We start from the raw sequence: 15932 nt of genomic DNA on the forward strand, positions 1-15932 counted from the left end.
TTCATCTGACCACACCAAGGTCTCCCCAACCCCAGCGCGCACCTGCCTCGGTCCCTGAACGCTGGCGCCCTCTGGTGGTGAAAAGGGAGATACGCTTTGTTTTAAGCCCATCTTCATTTCTGTGGAGGGAAAAAGAGTACAAAATTGAGATGGCACGACAGAGACATCATTACTAGTTTGATGGTGACTACATAACACAAAAACACAGGGAAGGCAGGAAGTTCCATCGCCAGGTGTCTGCAAATCCTGCAGCTTCCCTGTAGCCAATGGAGCTCGGGAGACTTTGAGAGAAAGGGTTTTTAGAAAGGGTGATGATGACCCAATCCTGGCACCACTGGCAGTTTCTGTTCTTGGGATTTTCTACTTGAGGTGGGTGTGAGTATTTCTGTGCCTGGCACATTCTGGTTGCTGCCACATTGTCCCCCATCCCCCGGGAAGCTCTCTTTGGGGATACATCCCAGTGGGATGCTGAAGAGACCTTCAGCAAGTGACCACATGGGGCTGGATTCATCCCCCAACTTTTTATGCAGCCACTAATCTGTGAGTTAGTGGTTGACAAAGCAATACCAGTTTGGGCTGAAATGAGTGACAAGATTGTCCAGGAGCCTTTACAAATCAGAAATGTAGATCACTGTTAAGAGCTGAATTGTGTTCTCTGGGATTCCTGTGTGGAGGTTCTAACCCTCAGGACCCCAGAATGCGCCTGTATTTGGAGGTACAGGTTGAGTATCCCCCCTCCAAAACTCTAAAATCCAGACTGCTCCCAGATCTTAACCTTGTGAGCACTGACATAGTGTTACTAATGGAAAATTTCACGACTTCAGGATAGCTCAAAGTCAAAACCCAGGCACTCTCCAGGCTGTATGTCTAAAGTGCATATGAAATATGACACGGAAACATAGCATATACACAGGTTCACAATATGTGAACACAGGTGAATTTCATGTCTAGACTTGGGTCTCATCCCTAAAACATATCTTCTTATGCATTGCAAATATTCCAGTAGGGCTTTTAAAGAGGTGATTATGTTAAAATGACTTCACTAGGGTGGCCCTAATCCAGGGTGACTGGTATCCTTCTAAGAAGGGGAGATTTGGACGCAGACACACACAGAGGGCAGACACAAGAGGCACAATGGATCAGTCAACCTCTATGAGCCAACCAGAGAGGCCTCGGGAGGAACCAGACCTGCTGCAGCCTGAATCTTAGGCTTCATCTTCTAGAACTGGGGTCCCATCCACAGTGCAATACTGTAGCCCCAGCAGCCAGACACAGACACCACCCTCAGGGACCCCCTTAATGTGGATTTTCACACATCTAGGAATACGGAGACATCCCCCCAGGTTCATAACACATTTAGGGAGAAAAGCCCAGGCTTACTTGCCAAGCTGGTTTTTGGAGAGGTCTAGGGTCTTGAGCTGTCTGCAGGTCCACTTCTCTTGAGGTGGCAGTGACACCAGCTTGTTTCCTTGTAACCTCAAGAACATGAGGGCCTGCGACAGGGAGGGAGAGAAAGGAAAGAAGGTGTCAGATACAGGAGAGGTCAAGGAAAAAAGTCAGCCAGTTCCTCTATCAAAGCACAGTCTGATGACTGCAGCTGAAACCCCAAATGGGTGGGGTTGGAGTCTCTTAAAACTTCTGAAATGGTATCCAACAGAGCAGATAGGTCAAGGCAACAACAGACCTTCCCTAAGTCAGTGACAGGCGGCCATAGGATGGAAGGGGTCCAAGCACCCAGGACCAAGGATTCTTTTTGATTTTCAGTTTTGTAGACAGTCTCGCTATGAGCTACATGCCTGTGGGTACTGGCATGGTCCCTGCCTGGACAGTGTGGCCTCTGTGTCTACCACAAGACCCTGGTGGGGAGCTGTCCTGATGCCTTTAGCAAATATCTCGCAGCTCCCATTCTGGGGCTGGCCCTTCATCTCCAGTGACAAATTTGATTCACAGTCTCCTGATGGCTCTCAAACAGAGTGCAGCCCTGTGCTGGGAGTAGGCACACAGGGCTCTGGGAAAGTCCTTTCTCTTAGTGCTTCCTATAGTGCTTCTACCTTGGTGGGACAGCCAGGAGTGGGGAAGGGACAGAACCAGGAACAACCAGGGTAGAACAATTGCTGGACAGTGCTTAAAAGTTTCAACATGAAATAAAGTCCTGGGGGAGGGCCAGTATGGTGGCCCATGCCTGTAATCCCTGTTTCTTGGGAGCTGGACATAGGAAGATCACAGTTCGAGCCAGCCCAGGAAAAGTTAGCCAATAGATCTCAGAAACAAATCCAGGTATAGCGGCTCCCACTTGCTATCCTGACTACTCAGGAGGCAGAGGTAGGAGGATCTTGGCTCAAGGCCAGCTTGGGGGAAATGCACAAGACCATATTTGAAAAATAAGCTAAAAGCAAAATGGTACAGGGCTTGCCTAGCAAGCATGAGACCCTGAGTTCAATCCTCAGTGCTGAAAACAAAAACGCGTTCTGGGGAAAGCTCTAGCTTGAGTCCAAAGGCCCGTGTATCGGCCTGTGCTGCCACGGGGAGGTGTGGAACCGTTAAGAGACAGAGCAGAGTAGAAGGTCTTAGGTCACTGGGCGTGTGACTTTGAAAAGGACGGTGGCACTCTACACCTTCCTCTCCCTCTTTCTTTTCAGGTCCTGGTCACAAGGCCAGCAGCTTTGCCCTGCCACACACACTCCCTGTCACCACGGGCCCAAAAGCCAAACAACTGTGGACTAAAACCTCCAAGATTTTGAACTGAATCCTCCAAGACTGTGAGCCCAAACAACCCTTTTCTTGTTAGAAGTTGGTCATTTCAGGTATTTGCTACGGTAACAGGAAGTTGACTGTCACACAGAAACCAGCCCGTCCCCCACCCCCAACACAGCTGCTCCTATCACATGCACACCCAGCCTGCTATCTTTGCTCCTGACCATGGAGATTTAAAAAAATTTTTCTTGGCAGTACTGGGATTTGAACTCAGGACCTCACCTGCTAGGTAGGTGCTTTACCTCTTGAGCCTCTCCGCCAGCCCTTTTTTTCTTTTTTTTTTTTTTGAGATAGCATCTCATGAACTATTTGCCCAGGGCTGGCTTCAAACTAAGATCCTCCTGATCCTCCCAAGTAGTTAGGATTACAGACGTGATCATGCCACCAGTGCTGGGCTGACCTTGGGTATTTTTGATAACTGAACTTTTCCTTCACTCTTTCCCCCGATTTGTCAGAAGCTCAGGAAAAGCCCATGCCTTCCTCTGTACTATGGAGTGGGTTTTCTCACTAAGGCTGAAAAGGAGAAATAAAGTGCTGCTAGACTTACATCGAGTTGAAAAAGCCCCAGGGGGACTTCCTTTAGAGCATTTTCTGAAAAATCCACTTCCTTCAGGTGATTCTTCCAAAACACAGCCATCTTGTCTGGCAGAGCCTGCAGGGCGTTTTTGGACGCCTTACAGAATTTCTAGGAGTTTTGAGGAGAAGGACAATGACTGCTGACTCGCTCTTTCAATGCAGCAGTGCCTGTAAGACTGTTCTAAATTTGATGGTAAAAGTAAGGCTGTTCTAATAGGGCCATACAAACAAATATGGCGCAGTGGGAGTTAAGAGGTTACACGCTCTAGGTGTCCCTCTCGTCTTGCCCTCTGCTACAAGCAAGGGGCAGGGAAGGAGTTTCCTGGGGAGACAAGGATCCTTCTTCATTCCAGAATATCCGGCTCATTGTCCTTGGATACAAGGGAACAATTAAGAACCCTGCTCTAGAGGGAGGCCAGTTTTCCCCACACATATGGTCAGACAAGAGACATTAATGCCAGGAATGAACAATTTCCTGGTTCCAAACCAACAGCCATAAAACACAAATATTCTTTATGCTAGCCCATCTGTGTTAACAAGCCAAATTCCCAAGAAACAAAAACACCATTGAGGCAGCAGAGCTGTGAGTACGGATTGTTTCTTATTCTCATTGTATAGTTGTCCTAAAAGAACAGAGGGGCCCCCCATTTTGTGGGCAGAACTACCTTCCTGTGTCAGGGCACAAGCTGCCATGCAGAAAGTTCCATGGGATTATGGTGCAGCTTTTGAACCCAGAGCCGGTGGGCTGGCTTACAGGTGAATTACCTGCCCGGGAAAATGCTGCTCAAGCAACACCGTGAGAGCACCAATCCTGACAGCCAGCATGGCTGCCAAGGTCATGAAGTGAGAGAAATCTGGAAGAGGGATCTATAGGGTCCCCGTCTGTGGCTTTCATGGTTGTCAGTATGATACAAACCAAAGGGCAGGCCCAGGGATCTGGAAACACCTTCAGGTTGTTTTTGGAGACGTTCAGATAATTGAGGGATTTGAAGGAGTGCAGGAAATGGGCGGGGAGTTCTGTTAATTTGTTGTCAGACACATCAAGTTCCTGCAACTTCCTCAGGCCGATCCAGTTAGTGGCTGGGGGATTGGAAAAGGTAGGAATTGTTTATAAAAATTTCTCCCAAGAGGGAAAGGACTAACGCATCAGGCCATTGGTGACAACACTTACTGTTTTCTTCTTCAAACAATTTTTCTAAGTAATTTTTCGAAGCTGTCAGTTTTTGAAGTTTTGACAGGTGCAAGAAACCAGGTGGGAGGAGGGACAGCTTGTTGCTGGAAATGTCAACTTCAAGTAGCCTGGGGTTGGAGAGAAGGAAATCAAGGCATCAGAAAAAAGAAGCAAAAACCACTTAATATATTCCCTGTAAGCAAGGTGTGTATTTTTCTTTTTCTTTCTGCAAAACAGTGTGCACTGGAAAGGTAGCACCTATGACTGTTATTCATTTGATTAACAATTATCAGGAGACCTTAATCCTACTACTTACAGCTTCCCACAGAGCTGGGACTGTAGATGTGTATCACCACACCTGACTGTTTGTTGAGATGAGGTCTCTCTAACTTTTTGCCAACACTGGCCTCATACTACGATCCTGAGTAGCTGGGATTACGGTTGTGAGCCACTGCACCTGGTGAGCCTTTGCTTTTGCAATCAGCTCAAATCCTCTGAAGAATGAGGCCCTGCCTGAATGCTGACAGAACTTCCCTCTTTCATTTAGCAGGGACCTTTGTTTTCAAATGCAAGCACGGAGCCTGTAGAGGAGGACAGTGGTGGCAGATGCTCCCCTCCACTTCCCCACCTGGAACAGATGACCTCATCGGATGACTGCACACAGGGAAGCTCCCCCAAGTGGTTGTCTGAGAGGTTCAGTTTTCGCAGGTTGATGAGGCCCCAGGGGATGACTGAAGGCAGTGAAGCCAGGCAGTTGGCAGAAAGATCCAGCTCGGTGATCTGGTAGGAGATGTCTATGAGCCAGTCCAGATCCACCCAGGGCAGCCTGAGATGGGACCATTTCACTCGAAGTGCCTGGTGTTGGAGGAAAAGGAAAAGTATGGTGAGTCCAGGTCCAAGGTGGTCTTGGAATGAAGGAGCACTTATTCACGCACAAGTCTGTGTGTCCACCCCAGCTGAGTCCCTCTGAGGTACTGGGACCTTGTCCATTTTGCCTGCTTAGCCCCTACCATGGTGGGCAGCACCAAGGATACACCTCTTCTGACTGCACCTGCGTCCAACAGGGAATCTGTGCACAGCTCCGGCAAGTCACCCTGCAGCCTCCAGAGGGCGCTGCTGGGCTCAGAGCCAACCCGCAAGAGACTGGTCCCAGGGAGGGCACACACAGGAGTCACCTGTGTGTACAACAGTGGCCCACTAAGGTGTGGAAGACTCCCTCACAGACTAGGGATGAAGAATGAGGACCAAAATCTGGGTTCCTGACTTCTTTTCATGGCTCTTCCCTGTATCTGCGGCCACCTGCCCTGGGCCAGGCCATGCTTTGTGGAAAGGGACAGTGGCCACACCACAAGTAAAGATGGAACTCTGACTCATAGTCTGCAACAATCTACCCAGGAAAGCGGTCCCCTTAGCTTTAGTAAGCAGCCCAGGAAGTCAGGCTGCTCTAAGTCACATTGCAGAAGCCACACTTCTATCTCTAGTAACAAGCCAGTGAGCTCTGCAATAACTTCTGTGACAATCAGACCAAAATGGCCAGGACTTTACTAATAGCTGACAGCTCCCCTAATCATTGTCCCTGCTCCCAACTTGGGATCAACCAGGGAAAGCTAACTAAACTCCCTCACCAAAGACCCCATGTGCCCTGCTCCCAGGGAGCTGCCTCCAGCTTCCCCAGGGCTGCAGCCTCCCATCCTGGAACACCTTTGCTCCATTGCACAGTGTCCCCACCCACTTCCGGCCTTGTCACACGTCCAGCTCCCTAGTGGTGGTAAGTTCAGAGTAAATAAATGCATTTGTCATCTGGATGGCCTTTGTTTATCTGCACAGAAGGAAGCCCCATGGTTCGCTGTTGATGGAAGGCAAACAGGATCTGGCTAAATACATTGGAACAGGATTTTTTTTCTCAATTACCAAAGAATTTGGGCTCAGTTAAGTTTCTGGGGAGAGGAAATCTGCTTTTAGGCTCGTTTCTCCAAAGCAGCTGGAAATCTACAACGGAAAATTAGAGGAGCAGAAATATAAACAAAAATTAGTGCTTGGTAAATGGGAAAATGGAAGAACCCACAGGGACTGTGGGAAAGGCACCAATAATGTGGGTTCTTTGGCCTCCAAAATTGGCAGCAGCCGAGAGGTGTCCTGATCTGGCCACCAGATGGCGCTGTGTGCCTAGTCTTTATCTCTCCCTTCGCCAACTCTTGGAAAGGCTGAGTGTTCACCCTCTGGTCACTCTGGTCTTTGGACCAAATGTCTCTCATAAGTGTCTCCCCCACAATCTCCCCCTCCCCCCACAATCTCTCTCTTTCCCTGTCTCTCCAAATCTGCCTCTCTCCCCATTTCTCTGGATGAAGAAGGGTAAGCAATTAGGGTCCAGAGAGCAGTCTTTAGCTCAGCTGACTTAATTGGGCAACTTGTGCAATTGCTCTAGATCTGTTTAATTGATAGGATTGGGTTTTTTCCACTTTTTCTATAAGATTGAAAACATTTAAAAACTGAAGAAAAATTGAACTAGGATCAAATGGACACCCATAGATCTGGGTCACACTTGCTTCGTCCCCTCTCTCTCTCTAAACATAAAAACACACACTCTTATTTTGCTGAACTATTTGCCAGTGGATAATAAACTGTGATGCATCACCCCCTAAATCCTTCAACATGTATTTCTAAAGAACAAGAATAGTTTTGTACACCACAACAGAAGTTTCAGGAAATGTCACATCAATACAATATTATCCTGCCTACAGATCAAGTTCAAACATTCCCACTTATCCCAGAAATGTCTTTTATCACTATTCTGTGACCAAGTCATTCTAGTCATCTTTATAGAATAATCCCATAATCAGAATTGACTCAATTGTTTCCTAAAGCTTAGGTTCAACTGAAGCATTTTGGATGAGGATATGACACAGTGTTGAGGGTTTTCTGTTGACTCCCACTAGATCTCAGATGATCCTACTACTGATACCAAGTTTGGTTTCATGGTTAAGGTGGCATCTGTCATATCTCTCCTTGGTAAAAGTCACTTAACCCTTTGTGATGAACAAGCTATCTGTGGGGTGATATTGTGACACTGAGTATTCTGTGTTCCTACACAATTTCATCCAGTGGGTTTAACATCCCTTTTCAACCTTGGTTTGAATCAATTAGTACAATGGTGGTTGCAAAGTGGTGATTTTTCCAAAACTATATTTATTACCTGGTATTCTGTGCAGAAAACTGTCTCCCCCTTCTGTACGTGTCATAATAGACTCTTGGATTCTTATTTTATTCAAGGTACTATAATTGATTATTATCATTACTATTTTGGATGCCCAAGTCACTCCCAATTTGTCCAGAAGGAGTCCTATCTGGGGCTCTTGTGCTCCTATTTATTGCTGGGTGCTTCCTGACTTCCTAGAAAAGTCAGGTGTTCCAGTCTCCTCTTACGTGGTCCAAGGCAAGACCTAAAATCAACTGTAATTTTCTTTATGGAAAATGGTATTTAGAAACCAAGTTCCAGGATTAGGTGTGCTAAGCACAGTTGCAGTGTCAGTGCTTCTCAGCTCTTGATGAGACTATACTTACCAGGAGTGCATTCTCATGCCCCGAATTCAAACCCAGCCACATAGGTTTCTTCCTACCCTTTCTGTAATTGACAACTGTACCACCCTTCACCTTGGCATTGTTGGTTTTAATCTGTTAAATACATGGCTTGGATGAGATGATGTGGTCACTATTGGTCCCAGGATTTCTTCTGGCTGGTGGTTCTGCAAAGCACTGTGGCCTCCCTTGGGGATTCTGAGGAGGAGCCTAATTGTCAGCCCAGCAGCAGACTGAGAGGAAGGTCATCAGGTGGGCTTTGCAACACCAAGTCAAGAATGGGCCCCCACAGGGCGTGGCTGCCTCCTTCCTGGGCTCATAGTCACACAGCCAGGTCCTAAGAGTTAGGGCCAGACAGCTGGACACTAATCCAAGATGTCCACTTGCATTCTAACTCTGTCTGCTCATCCTGGGTGGTCATTCTGATCACTGACTATCAAATGGTTTGGACCCAAACTGAAATGGCAATCAAATGTAAGATGAAAACGGTTTCCAAGCCAACCAGGAGGCTGGTTTGGGCTTTGACTTTGACAACAGATCTTTAAGGTATCCATTGAAAGTCTTATAAATAAAACTGTTGCCTTTGCAAACACTCCTGAGATCTGGTCACCTTATGATAGTGGGTGTCCTGAGGTCAGCAAAGGACCCAAGATTCTGTAAGCATGAGTGGTCTCTGTCTTCTACTGTGTCCTGTAACCATGACAAGAGGGAAACAAACTTCTCCCACCTCTGCATCCTGGACTTCATGACCTTCCTTCTCCCTCCCATCTGAATCTTACCCAGCGAACGCTGGATAGTAGTCTGTTTTGGGTTGCAAGAAAAATATGCCTGAGGCAGGGTACTTTATATAGAAAAGAGCTCTATTGAGCTCACAGTTCTGAAAAGCTTGGTGGCAACATATACTCAACTCTGGTGAGAGTCTCGCTGGATACATTACAACATGGTGGATGGCACCATGGCGGGTGCATGTGTGAGAGAGATCACATGATAAGGTAAGAAGCCGGAGTGAGACTCATGGGCCAGTATTGCACTTTTAGAACAACTTGCTTTCCTGGGAATCCAGTGGTTCTATGAGACCAGCATTAATCCTTTTGGAAGGGGATGCCTTCAGTGACCTGAATACCTTCCTCCAGGCCCCACCTCTTAAAAGTCCCAACACCTCTTGATACTTCCACACTACGGACCAATTCTCCAGCATATGAACTGCTGGGGGGAAAATGACATCCAAACTATAGCACCCTGTTTCAAAGACCACCATCTTCATCCCCAACTGGAGCACTACCATTCTAGAACAGGGTTGCCATCTTGTTTAACTTGTGTTCATACATCCAGTAATGCTCTCTTGATGAGTATCAACTGTTCTGATGGGCACTTGGGGAGGACACAAGACTGCAGATGCTGCAGACAGAACCAACACTCAGGGAGTTTATGGTTCAGAGGGAAGGGGTGTGTGTGTGTGTCTGTCTGTCTGTCTGTCTGTCTGCTTTGACTCAAGGGTTTCTTGATCTTCATGGGCTCATAGGAGTGTGTGTTGGTGACCACCCAGTCAAGAAAGAAAGTATGGAAAGTTCCCGGGTTTCTTTTGGGCTGACCATCCTATCAGAAGAAGAAATGAGCAGCTGTGTATGCCACCGACTTCCCTAGACATGAGAAAGAGGAGGAAGCAGACACTGCCAGTTCCCAGAACTCTCTGTAGGTCCTACCCCGACTGGGTTTCTTCATGATGATGTCTGATAAACTTGGGCCCAGAGAGAGGTCATAAAAAGCAGAAGTCTGAAAATATACTACCACCCTTGGAAGATAGCCAAGTCAGCAAAACAATGCACCCTGGGCTAGACGGAGGTAGAAAGATGTCTTTCTGGTCTTGAGTTGCCTTGAAAACTATGAATGACACAACTTAATACCATTTTGGTTTACAGGCATTTCAGGGTGTCCATGTGTTTACAAAGTGCCACAGAGAAAGTACAGTTGAAATAATACTCGTGGACTTGACAGAAAAACAGGTCCCGGTAAGCCCTGAAGAGCTCATACTTATGAGTCTGGGCAGAATGTCAATAAACCAGGCTCTAAGGGAGCACAGCCAGTCATGGTACAATCCAGTGCGGAAGACCAAACTGCCAAACCAAAGACTGTGCCCATGCAACAGTGCAGTGGTCAAGTGACACCCACCCCAGCAAAAACCAGATGGAAGTGGCCTGGTGTTTGTCTTCAACCTGACCCCTTAACTGTGGAGCTGAATAAAAGGAAATTCTACTTTTCCCAGAAAGCACAGTACAATGACCTTGAAACTGGTTTTCCAAGAGAGTGGTTGTCACTAGTGTCATTTCAGGAAGGATTAGATGTATATCAGAACCATGGGTGTATCCCAACGTGTGAGGCAGAAGAAAAGTTGCTTTGTCTGGAAAATGCCCCTAAAGCCACCAGACATAAAGGATCATGGGGACACTGGGTCACAGTGACATCTCTTATGTTGTGCAACACTATTGGTTAAAGAAAAATAAAGACATTGGCATCTACAATGTGTTTGGCTTTGAAGCTCAGGTGGTTTATACTGAAAAGCATTTCCAGAGTGGATACAGAAAAGGATTCTTAGCTGGAGGCTGGGCAGACATGGCCGGCTCTGTGTGACTCTGTTGGTGGAGGACAGCCACCAACTGAGTGGGGTTCCAGTGTTCCCTCCTTACTACGTCTCTGCTTCACCACAATGCAGACTTTGTGGCTCTTGCTCCCATGTCCCCAACTCATTGTTCATGTCAGCTGGTTCCCACTTGACTTATGTCTAATGGCATCAGAATTGTCTCTCTTAGAGACCGTAAATCCCTTGAAGGGACAGACTACTCCCCAGTGACAGCAGGACGTGATGCAGAAAAGGAAGTCAATAGATGTAGGTTCAACTAAGACACAGCCAGAGAGCTGCAAAATCAATGGGTCTAATTTAAAAGGAACCAACTCATTGGAGGCCTAAAGAACAAGCCACAAGAAACCCTATAAACCAAGAAGTGTCAGGCACGGTGGTGCACTCCTATAATATCAGCTACTTGGAGGTAGAGGTAGGAGGATTGCCATCCAAGGCCAGCCCAAGAAAGAGTATAAACCCTGAAAAAAAACCCAAAAGCAAAAGGACTGGGGAGTGGCTCAAGTGGTATAGCGCTTGCCTGGTAAGCACAAGGCCCTGAGTTCAAACCCCAGAACTGCCACACACGCAAAAAAATCAGAACAAAACCAAAGAAGCTTAGAACAGCAGAGCCAGAAATGGTGTCTGAACATTTATCCCAGGTCACCTGAGTGGTGTCAATGATGATAGAAGAGAAGAAATGACTGCAGAAGGGGGTCCATGTCCTTCTGCCAAAAAAGTTGGGGGTGAATTTCAAGTCTGTTCCCAGAGAACTCTGGGAACCAGCCCTTCAGAATCAGCCCTGAGTGACAGGGATCAGCTGGACAGAGGACCAGCAATGTAGGAGACAGCAGCTTTGTGCTTCAACAGACCCTGAACAGCTGGGCACAGTGGCTCACACCTGTAATCCCAGCTACTCGGGAAAGTTTATAGCCATGAGTGCATATATTAAAAAGATTGAAAGATCCCAAATCAATGACCTAATGATACATCTCAAACTCCTAGAAAAACAAGAACAAGCAAATCCCAAAACAAATAGGAGAGAAATAATAAAAATAAGAGCTGAAATCAACGAAATAGAAACCAAAAAAACCATACAAAGAATTAATGAAACAAAAAGTTGGTTCTTTGAAAAAATAAACAAGATCGATAGACCCCTGGCAAACCTGACTAAAATGAGGAGAGAAAAAACCCAAATTAGTAGAATTAGGAATGCAAAAGGGGAGATAACAACAAACACCATGGAAGTCCAGGAAATCATCAGAGACTACTTTGAGAACCTATATTCAAATAAATTTGAAAATCTAAAAGAAATGGACAGATTTCTAGATACATATGATCATCCAAAACTGAACCAAGAGGAAATTAATCACCTGAATAGACCTATAACACAAAATGAAATTGAAGCAGCAATCAAGAGTCTCCCCAAAAAGAAAAGTCCAGGACCTGATGGATTCTCTGCTGAATTCTATCAGACCTTTAAAGAAGAACTGATACCAACCCTCCTTAAACTGTTCCACGAAATAGAAAGGGAAGGAAAACTGCCAAACACATTTTATGAAGCCAGTATTACACTTATCCCAAAACCAGGCAAAGACACCTCCAAAAAGGAGAACTATAGGCCAATCTCCTTAATGAACATTGATGCAAAAATCCTCAACAAAATAATGGCAAACCGAATTCAGCAACACATCAAAAAGATTATTCACCACGACCAGGTAGGCTTCATCCCAGGGATGCAGGGGTGGTTCAACATACGAAAATCAATAAACGTAATAAACCACATTAACAGAAGCAAAGACAAAAACCACTTGATCATCTCAATAGATGCAGAAAAAGCCTTTGATAAGATCCAACATCATTTCATGATAAAAGCTCCAAGAAAACTAGGAATAGAAGGAAAGTTCCTCAACATTATAAAAGCTATATATGACAAACCTACAGCCAGCATTATACTTAACGGAGAAAAATTAAAACCATTCCCTCTAAAATCAGGAACCAGACAAGGATGCCCACTATCTCCACTCCTATTCAACATAGTACTGGAATTCCTAGCCAGAGCAATTAGGCAAGAAGAAGGAATAAAAGGAATACAAATAGGTAAAGAAACTGTCAAAATATCCCTATTTGCAGACGACATGATCCTATACCTTAAAGACCCAAAAAACTCTACTCAAAAGCTTCTAGACACCATCAATAGCTACAGCAAGGTAGCAGGATATAAAATCAACATAGAAAAATCATTAGCATTTCTATACACTAACAATGAGCAAACGGAGAAAGAATGTATGAAAACAATTCCATTTACAATAGCCTCAAACAAAATCAAATACCTAGGTGTAAACCTAACAAAAGATGTGAAAGACCTCTACAAGGAAAACTATACACTTCTGAAGAAAGAGATTGAGGAAGACTATAGAAAGTGGAAAGATCTCCCATGCTCATGGATTGGTAGAATCAACATAGTAAAAATGTCAATACTCCCCAAAGTAATCTACATGTTTAATGCAATTCCCATCAAAATTCCAATGACATTCATCAAAGAGATTGAAAAATCTACTGTGAAATTTATATGGAAACACAAGAGGCCACGAATAGCCAAGGCAATACTCAGTCAAAAGAACAATGCAGGAGGTATCACAATACCTGACTTCAAACTATATTACAAAGCAATAACAATAAAAACAGCATGGTACTGGCACAAAAACAGACATGAAGACCAGTGGAACAGAATAGAGGATCCAGATATGAAGCCACACAACTATAAGCAACTTATCTTTGACAAAGGAGCTAAAAATATACGATGGAGAAATAGCAGCCTCTTCAACAAAAACTACTGGGAAAACTGGTTAGCAGTCTGCAAAAAACTGAAACTAGATCCATGTATATCACCCTATACCAAGATTAACTCAAAATGGATCAAGGATCTTAATATCAGACCCCAAACTCTTAAGTTGATACAAGAAAGAGTAGGAAATACTCTGGAGTTAGTAGGTATAGGTAAGAACTTTCTCAATGAAACCCCAGCAGCACAGCATCTAAGAGATAGCATAGATAAATGGGACCTCTTAAAACTAAAAAGCTTCTGTTCATCAAAAGAAATGGTCTCTAAACTGAAGAGAACACCCACAGAGTGGGAGAAAATATTTGCCAATTATACATCAGACAAAGGACTGATAACCACAATATACAGGGAACTTAAAAAACTAAATTCTCCCAAAACTAATGAACCAATAAAGAAATGGGCACGTGAACTAAACAGAACTTTCTCAAAAGAAGAAATTCAAATGGCCAGAAAACACATGAAAAAATGCTCACCATCTCTAGCAATAAAGGAAATGCAAATTAAAACCACGCTAAGATTCCACCTCACCCCTGTTAGAATAGCCATCATCAGCAACACCACCAACAACAGGTGTTGGCGAGGATGCGGGGAAAAAGGAACCCTCTTACACTGCTGGTGGGAATTTAGACTAGTACAACCACTCTGGAAAAAAATTTGGAGGCTACTTAAAAAGCTGGACATCGATCTACCATTTGATCCAGCAATACCACTCTTGGGGATATACCCAAAAGACTGTTACTCCAGAGGCACCTGCACATCCATGTTTATTGCAGCACTATTCACAATAGCCAAGTTATGGAAACAGCCAAGATGCCCCACCACTGACGAATGGATTAAGAAAATGTGGTATCTATACACAATGGAATTTTATGCAGCCATGAAGAAGAACGAAATGTTATCATTCGCTGGTAAATGGATGGAATTGGAGAACATCATTCTGAGTGAGGTTAGCCTGGCCCAAAAGACCAAAAATCGTATGTTCTCCTTCATATGTGGACATTAGATCAAGGGCAAACACAACAAGGGGATTGGACTATGAGCACATGATAAAAGCGAGAGTACACAAGGGAGGGGTGAGGATAGGTAAGACACCTAAAAAACTAGCTAGCATTTGTTGCCCTTAACGCAGAGAAACTAAAGCAGATACCTTAAAGCAACTGAGGCCAATAGGAAAAGGGGAACAGGAACTAGAGAAAAGGTCAGATCAAAAAGAATTAACCTAGAAGGTAACACCCACGCACAGGAAATCAATGTGAGTCAATGCCCTGTATAGCTATCCTTATCTCAACCAGCAAAACCCCTTGTTCCTTCCTATTATTGCTTATACTCTCTCTACAACAAAATTAGAAATAAGGGCAAAATAGTTTCTGCTGGGTATTGAGGAGGGGGAGCGGGAGGGGGCGGAGTGGGTGGTAAGGGAGGGGGTGGGGGCAGGGGGGAGAAATAAACCAAGCCTTGTATGCACATATGAATAATAAAAGAAAAATGAAAAAAAAAAACAAACAAACAAAAAGAAAAAGAAACTGGGAGGATCAAAGTTCTAGGGAAGCCTGGGAAAAAAGTTAGTGAGAACCTATCTCAACCAATAAATCTAGACATGGTGGTGCTCCCTGTAATTCTAGCTACACAGGAGACATAAATAGGGTTGTGGTCCAAACCAGCTAGGACAAAAATGCGAGACCCTATTTGAAAAATCACAAAAGCAAAAAGGCATAGGGGCATGGCTCTAGTGGTAGAGCGCCTGCCTAGCAAGCACAAGGTCCCGAGTTCAAATCCCAGTGCCACCAAAAGACAATCAAACAGACCTTAAACAGACCAGGCCTTGTCCTTGCTCCCAGGTGAAATCTGCACTGTGAACCTTGTGATTGCTTTCAAGTCCTTGCACTCTGGTGGACAGAGACTGTCAAGGAGAGGGGACATTTGAGCTGAAAGGAGGAGAAGGGCAGTAAAACCTGATGGCCTCCTACCTGGCGTATGCAGGGGCAGGAGATGGCACCCAGCGGGTGAACTTAGGCTAAGTACTCTGGTGCAATGGGTAGTGTGAGAGGTTAAATTGCGTCACTCCAAAAACATATGCTAAAGTCCTAACCCCAGCACCTCACAGGGTGAGGTGGGACTGGAGTTTGAACTCAGGGCTTCATGCTTGCAAAGCAGGTGTCTACAGCTTAAGCCACGCCCTAGTCCATTTTGCCCTGGTTATTTTTTTGGAGGTGCTGTCTTGCAAACTATTTGCCTGAGCTAGCCTTGAACTGTGATCCTCTCAATCTCAGCCTCCCAAGCAGCTAGGATTACAGGCGTGAGCCACTACAGCTTGGCCACATTGTGACCTTAATTGGAAATGAGACCTTCACAGAGACAATCAAGTTAAAATGAGGTTGTTACAGCAGACGTCATCC

General features: G+C 45.1%; 1 protein-coding gene across 5 annotated transcripts in view; it reads right to left on the reverse strand.

The window, feature by feature from the left end:
- The window catches only part of Lrrk1 (leucine rich repeat kinase 1), a 147294-nt gene that overhangs the window by 48682 nt on the left and 82680 nt on the right, over nt 1-15932 (reverse strand). For 4 of the 5 annotated variants that reach the window (XM_020161721.2, XM_074061750.1, XM_074061748.1 and 1 more), the window contains 6 exons: nt 5130-5356; nt 4502-4629; nt 4247-4410; nt 3302-3439; nt 1381-1493; nt 43-119 (listed from right to left, as the gene is read on the reverse strand). In XM_020161721.2, the coding sequence (XP_020017310.2) occupies nt 43-119; nt 1381-1493; nt 3302-3439; nt 4247-4410; nt 4502-4629; nt 5130-5356 (847 nt within the window). The remainder of the gene's footprint in view (nt 1-42; nt 120-1380; nt 1494-3301; nt 3440-4246; nt 4411-4501; nt 4630-5129; nt 5357-15932) is intronic. The other variant, XM_074061751.1, reaches the window with a different exon arrangement.

The sequence above is a fragment of the Castor canadensis genome, chromosome 19 (genome assembly GCF_047511655.1).
Source record: "Castor canadensis chromosome 19, mCasCan1.hap1v2, whole genome shotgun sequence".
NCBI lineage: Eukaryota > Metazoa > Chordata > Mammalia > Rodentia > Castoridae > Castor > Castor canadensis.